Source organism: Lycium barbarum, chromosome 10 (genome assembly GCF_019175385.1).
Source record: "Lycium barbarum isolate Lr01 chromosome 10, ASM1917538v2, whole genome shotgun sequence".
Lineage (NCBI taxonomy): Eukaryota > Viridiplantae > Streptophyta > Magnoliopsida > Solanales > Solanaceae > Lycium > Lycium barbarum.
Genome location: NC_083346.1, coordinates 122317564 through 122324694, shown reverse-complemented (window position 1 = coordinate 122324694; position 7131 = coordinate 122317564). Strand labels below are relative to the sequence as shown.

The 7131-nt window shown below is 35.0% G+C and overlaps 1 protein-coding gene across 1 annotated transcript; it reads left to right on the top strand.

Annotated features, from left to right (window-relative positions):
• Positions 1-442: 442 nt before the first annotated feature.
• LOC132614172 (zinc finger AN1 and C2H2 domain-containing stress-associated protein 13-like) lies at positions 443-6305 on the top strand. The gene is made up of 2 exons (XM_060328556.1): positions 443-749; positions 5373-6305. Exons 1-2 carry the CDS (start codon positions 651-653, stop codon positions 6096-6098), a joined length of 825 nt encoding a protein of 274 aa, XP_060184539.1. The 5' UTR covers positions 443-650; the 3' UTR covers positions 6099-6305.
• The last annotated feature ends 826 nt before the right edge of the window (positions 6306-7131 follow it).

Genomic DNA, 7131 nt, shown 5'->3' with positions numbered 1-7131 from the left:
AAGAAATATTTAAAGTAAAAGTTATATGTTTTGTATCAAGTCTATTTCGAAAAAAAACCCGCAAAACCCGAGAAAACCCGAGGTTGAAAAACCCGAATTTTATTGGTTTGGTTTGATGTATAAATTTAAAAACCCAACACAATTAGTTTGGTTTGGTGTTTAAAAAATCCAAACTAATTCGGTCTATGTACACCCTAATCAACACCCTTGATACACTTTATGTAAGGTTAATATATTAAGTATAATGCTTTTTACTCCAAATATATTTTATATTAGGCTACGTGTAGAGGTAAAATCTGTGTACACTTAGCCCTTCCCAGGCACCGGGTGTATTGTTTTTGGGCTGCATGTCGTAATAATTAGCAAAAGCTGTATATTTTTTAAAATTTCCTTTTTTATTTTACACTTGAAATTAAAAAAAAAAAAAAAAAAAAGGAGAAAAGTCTTCATTGACCAAGCAAACTCAGGACAGACAACATTGAACATTTCTTACAAAACTCTCCAATTCCAGGTTGTCTCTCCTACAATCTTCCACAAATTCTTCAAAAGAAACCCCATTTGCCAAATTCCCAATTCTCATCAATTCATCAATTTTCAATATTTTCACCTTTTTTCCCATTCTTTTTGCATAAAAAAAGTTTTAGAATTCAATGGGAACACCAGCATTCCCAAATCTTGGAAAACATTGTTCTGTTGAGGATTGCAGGCAGATTGATTTCTTGCCTTTTACCTGTGATTGTTGTCACAAGGTACCCTTCTTTTTCTCTTTACATTTTGTGCCATTTTTGTTTTATGATTGATTCAATGTCTTTTTGTCAATTTTGTGTTGAAATGTTTCTTGTTTTTGAGTTTTTTGATGTGGGGTTTTATTAAAGTTTCAATCTTTTTGGTCCACAGGGAAAAGGGCCTGTTTTCTGGGTGTAGTTACTCTCTTTTGTCAGTTTTGTGTTGAAATATTTCTTGTTTTTGAGGTTTTTGATCTGGGATTTCATTAAAGTTTAAATCTTTTCTGTCCATAGGACAAAATAGCCCTTTTTTGGGTGTAGTTGTTTGGTTGTTGTCAATTTTGTGATGAAATATTTCTTGTTTTTGAGGTTTTTGATCTGGGATTTCATTAAAGTTTAAATCTTTTCTGTCCATAGGACAAAATAGCCCTTTTTTGGGTGTAGTTGTTTGATTGCTGTCAATTTTGTGATGAAATATTTCTTGTTTTTGAGGTTCTTGATCTGGGGTTTTATTAAAGTTTCAAACATGTTGGTCCATAGGACAAAATAGCCCTTTTTTGGGTGTAGTTGTTTGGTTGTTGTCAATTTTGTGATGAAATATCTCTTGTTTTTGAGGTTCTTGATCTGGGGTTTTATTTTCAATCATTTTGGTCCATAGGGAAAAATAGCCCTTTTTTAGGTGTAGTTGTTTGGTTGTTGTCAAATTTGTGATGAAATATTTCTTGTTTTTGAGGTTTTTGATCTGGGATTTCATTAAAGTTTAAATCTTTTTTGTCCATAGGACAAAATAGCCCTTTTTTGGGTGTAGTTGTTTGATTTACTATCTTTTTGTCAATTTTGTGATGAAATGTTCTTTGTTTTTGAGATTCTTGATGTGGGGTTCTATTAAAGTTTCAATCTTTTTGGTCCACAGGGAAAAGAGCCTGTTTTCTGGGTGTAGTTACTGTCTTTTGTCAGTTTTGTGTTGAAATATTTCTTGTTTTTGAGGTTTTTGATCTAGGGTTTTATTAAAGTTTCAATCATTTTGGTCCATAGGGAAAAATAGCCCTTTTTTGGGTGTAGTTGTTTGGTTGTTGTCAATTTTGTGATGAAATATTTCTTGTTTTTGAGGTTCTTGATCTGGGGTTTTATTAAAGTTTCAAACATTTTGGTCCATAGGACAAAATAGCCCTTTTTTGGGTGTAGTTATTTGGTTGTTGTCAATTTTGTGATGAAATATTTCTTGTTTTTGAGGTTCTTGATCTGGGGTTTTATTAAAGTTTCAAACATGTTGGTCCATAGGACAAAATAGCCCTTTTTTGGGTGTAATTGTTTGGTTGTTGTCAATTTTGTGATGAAATATCTCTTGTTTTTGAGGTTCTTGATCTGGGGTTTTATTAAAGTTTCAATCATTTTGGTCCATAGGGAAAAATAGCCCTTTTTTAGGTGTAGTTGTTTGGTTGTTGTCAATTTTGAGATGAAATATTTCTTGTTTTTGAGGTTTTTGATCTGGGGTTTCATTAAAGTTTAAATCTTTTTGGTCCCCAGGAAAAAAGAACCTTTTTTTCTAGGTAGAGTTATTTGGTTGTTGAGGGGGTGGAGTGTGGGAGGAAAAAAATTATTTGTTGTTGTTGAGTTCTTGATCTGGGTTTATATCAAAGTTTTAGTAGGCGTTTAGCCATATAAACCAAAAAAAAATCCACTTTTTTTGGAATGTTGGAGTTGGAGTTGGAGTTGTGTTTGGCCATAGTTTTTGAAATTGTATTTTTTTGTTGAAAGTGGTTATTTTGGTTGTGAAAAAAGTGAAAATTTTGAAAAACAAGTTTTTCTTGTTTTTGGAATTCCGGAATACAACTTCAAGTTGTATTTGGAATTCTTATGGCCAAACGCAAAAAAGTGAATAATTCTTATGCCAAACGGGTTAATCTTTTTTGGTCCACAGGAAAAAGAACTTTGTTTGGGTGTGTGTGTGGTGGGGGGGGGGGGGGGGGTGAGTGGGAGGAAAAAGTTATGATCTTGATATTTTCTGAAGATTTGTTTTGTGGGTGAATTTGGGTTCAAGTAAATGTGAAGGATTGAGTAATCAAGAACATGATGAAGTTGGGTTGAAACCTAGGAGTCAAGCTATGGCACATTTTGTTTAATGTTGAGATTGTTTAATGCTTTTTCATGAGGTGATCAGATATTGAAATTTGAATAGAAGTTACACTGGAGGTTAACTGTAGTAGTACCACTCTCCAAGTTCAACCATAAGGTTGAGACCATTTTCAAGTGTATGAAGCAACATTGTTTTTCAGTTTTTGATCTGGTTTATATTAAAGTTTCAATCTTTTTGGTCCATTTGGAGAAAGAATTTGGTTGTGGTGGGGGTGGGGCGGTCAGGGCGTGGGAGGAAAAAAATATAATCTTGATGATTTCCGAAGATTTTGCTTTGTGTGAGGAATTTTGTTGTAGGAAATGTTAAGGATTGAGTAATCAAGAACATGATGAAGTTTAGTTGAAGCCTAGGAGTCAAGCTATGGCACATTTTGTTTCATTTTGAGTGTTTTATGTTTTTCCTCCTTCCATACTATCTAAGCTCCATATCAGTCAAAGTGCAGCAGCAATCTGCTATGTTGATGAGGATTTATGTAGCAATTTATTAAGCAGAAAAACAAGGGAGGTTATCGTTTAGTAGTTACCACCCTCCACCTCCAACCATAATGTTGAAATTTCAAGTAGTAAAGTGGGAGACCCTTTTTTTGGGCTCCTGAGTAGGAAAGTTCGGGGGTTGGGTTTTTACCATATCAAAAAATTTACAAAAAAGGGAAAGAAAAGAAATTACAGGAGGTTATGGAGGACTCAGATTAGGGTAGAAGGCTAGTAGGTAGTCGCAGTTTTGATATATAGTCTATTGTCATTTGATGCTTGCTACTATGTGTTGTTTCTTGTACTTCAATTATCTTATGCTTCCTTTTCTCAGACTGCTCTATCATGACTTGTTCGCTTTCTTTAGTTTCATTTTCATTTTGCTTTGAAATTCCTGTGCTTGTCTGACCTTTTCTTATGTTTTCTCTTGAGCCGAGGGTCTTCCGGAAACAGCCTCCCTATCTTTCGAGATAGGGGTAAGGTCTGTGTACACTTTACCCTCCCCAGACCCCACATTGTGGGATTTCACTGTGTATGTTGTTGTTGTTGGAAAGAAAAGAAATTAAAACATTTATTGTATATTTTTTTGATAATTGTGGCGTCCGGGCCAGCTTGCGCGCACCTCGACTAATTCCATGGGATGCCAGCCACCTTCCATCAGCAATAGGTACCTGGTAACTCTGTCCACCAAGGCTAGGACAGATGGGAAGAATCACATAGTGTTTTTGGTCGCTGCTGGAATTTAAACCTGAGACCTCATGGTTTTCAATCACTTCATAGACCACTAGTCCACACCCTTGGGTGCGTAAATCATTTATTGTATATAGGAGCTTGTGATTAATTGTTTGTATGATACAACAATAAAGGATGAGGTTTTGATTCAGATTGTTGGTCTTAGTATTTCCATGATTATTCGCATGTAATGTGCATCTTGGAGTGCCAAGTTGTTGATGTCCTTCACATGGTTGATTAAAATTTTACCTCTGTTGTTCTGTCTGTATTCTGAATTTTTAAGCTTAAATGTTCCCAAACATGTAATGTGGCTTTCACAATGGAGATATTAGAAGTTATTCTCTCTACAATTAGGTGAAAATTGGTTCGGCTGAGTCATCAACTTCTTTGTAGGTAGATTGAAGTCTATAATCGTCGAGGGAATGGAATTCTTTGATTTCTTCTATAGGGACTCTCGTTATTCAGATCTGGTCTGATTCCAAGTCTGGATTAAAAAATTTAAACTTGAATAGGCCGTATGGTTACTATGAGCCCGTTTGGATTGACTTATAAGTTGCTTATAAGCTGTTTTCAGCTTTTTTGAGTGTTTGGCTGGCCAGCTTAAAGTCATTTTGTGCTTAAAATAAGCTCAAAAAAATAATTGAGCCCATTTGACTTAGCTTATCTAAAGCAGCTTATAAGCTGAAAACAGCTTATAAGCCAAAAAAAAAAAAAGTTAGACTACCTCAACTTATTTTTTTTAGCTTATAAGCTGTTTGCAGCTTGTAAGCATAAGTCCATCCAAACAGGCTCTATATAGGCTAGACAGATGAAGCATAGAGAGAATTTAGATGCTCTTTCATTTTTAATACTGGTTTTAAGCTCTAGATACTGCTTACGTTTTAGCAACTCTCTCTGGAAGTTTGCTTTAGATGGCATATTATGATTCAACTATACATGCGCATATGTTTTTAGTCAACCTTTATCTTCGTTTTCTTTTGAGCCTGCAATTCCTCTATCCGTATTGGCAGATACTGCTTCGTATACTTGAATTTAGTGGCGGAGATTTACCAATAGTGTAGGTGACAGGAAAGAAAACATGAGCTTTGCTATTTTTTCATTTTATGGTGGAGATATCCTATGTTTATGTATGTAGTTGTGTTCATGTCAATTGATACTTTACTTACTTTTAGCTTGCCAAAAGTGAGAAAATGAGCCCTTATACCCAATGTGTAAATTTTCTTTTCTGAATTAGCATGTCTGTGTCGTCGCTTATTGGGACTAATCTTTGATGCTGAATGTGTGTTAACATACAATAACTCCTTGCAGGTGTATTGTCTAGATCATCGGAGCTATATTAGACACCAGTGTCCAACAGCTAACAAGAATAACGTCACGGTGGTCATCTGCCCGCTCTGTGCGAAAGGCGTACGGCTTGACCCTAACGAAGACCCAAACATAACTTGGGAATCTCATGTGAACACCGAGTGTGATCCATCGAACTACGAAAAAGCTACGAAAAAACCAAAATGTCCTGTGCCTCGCTGCAAAGAGCTCTTGACTTTCTCCAACACGATCAAATGTCGGGATTGTACTGTCGATCACTGCTTGAAGCACCGGTTCGGACCCGATCACAGCTGTCCCGGACCTAAGAAACCGGAATCTGCTTTCCAGTTCATGAACTTTCTGAACGGAAGTAAAGACGAGCCTCCCAACAAAACGAAAAATCAGTCCACATCGTCCTCAAGATGGACGAGCTTATTCAAGGTAGTAGAATCCGTAAAGGAAAAGTTCAACAGTGAATTTAGTCAAACACCTCAGACGGGGCCCAGCCATAGAGCGAACACGAGCAGTCAAGTAGAGCAATGTCCACAATGTCATGTAAGATTTTCTACTGTTAAAGCTCTCATCGATCACGTACAGAAAGTACATGAAAAGAACGGTGTTATGAACTTGACAGTCGATGTTTGCCCGAGGTGTAGTAAAGGTTTTCGAGATCCTGTGGCTCTTGTGGAACATGTTGAAAGGGAACATAAAGGAACTTCTAAGGCTTAAATTTTGGAGGTCCATGTAAAGAAGCAAAAGTACATAATACCTTCTTTTTGTTAATTCTTTTTTCAGAAACTAGAAGTCTATATGTGTTCTTAAACTATTGCAATTGTTTGAGGCTGGTTGGAGATCAAAACTGACTTTAAACATTTTGTATTTCTCTTGTGAACATGGAACTGATTTTGCCATTGAATTAATCATTTTATCTGGTATGATGATGATATGAGTTGAGCTTAAATGAAGCAGTGAAAGATTCAATAGGTAACCCCGATGTGTTTGCCTTAAAGACCAATTCACAATGGGATTTGTTTTCATATCTTACACCAACTATATTGACATTTCAGTTTTAAGTTTTTCAGTTTTTTGTCACATGAAATACAAATCCAATCAGCTCAAAATCTGTTCGAGTTCACAGATGAAGTCTTCCATAAGTTTATATATGTTTAGCAAGAATTGAACGGATGGATGAAATTATGTTTAGCAAGAATTGAACGGATGGATGAAATTTATCCGCACCGATTGGTTATATCAGATCACTAGTATATAACATGTGTTTGCACCTACATTTCTTTTACTTAATCACGGTTAATTGTATTTTTTTTTTCACCTTATTAAATCACTTAACAATGATAAAATTATGTAATTTGGTGTAAACACTAAATATTACTCCCTCCGGATCAAAAAAAGAGTTTACTTAGCCATTTGCAAAATCCTTAAAAAATTACTCACTCCAAGAAAAAAATACGTAAATTGACTAAACTACCCTTAATTAAATAGGCATTGGGATTTGATCACTTAACACTTAATAGGGGCAAATCTGGAAAGATAAAGTTAATTGTTTCTTGATTTAATAAGTGGACACTTTTTTTGACAAAAAAAAAAAGCCACACTTAAATATTTTTTAGATGCAAAATAAAAAGAAAAAGCGATGGTATTTGCTCTATTTTTTGGGCTCTTATATTTTAATATTTAATTTTTCGACAATAATAAATTTATAATAATTCTCACACTAAGTCAAGTTAATTAGCAACAATAACAT

Bases quoted from the DNA above. Each gene is read 5' to 3' on its own strand.
- LOC132614172 (XM_060328556.1), top strand. From the start codon at position 651: ATGGGAACACCAGCATTCCCAAATCTTGGAAAACATTGTTCTGTTGAG. The intron at 750-5,372 runs GTACCCTTCTTT...AACTCCTTGCAG, and splicing joins CCTGTGATTGTTGTCACAAG to GTGTATTGTCTAGATCATCG.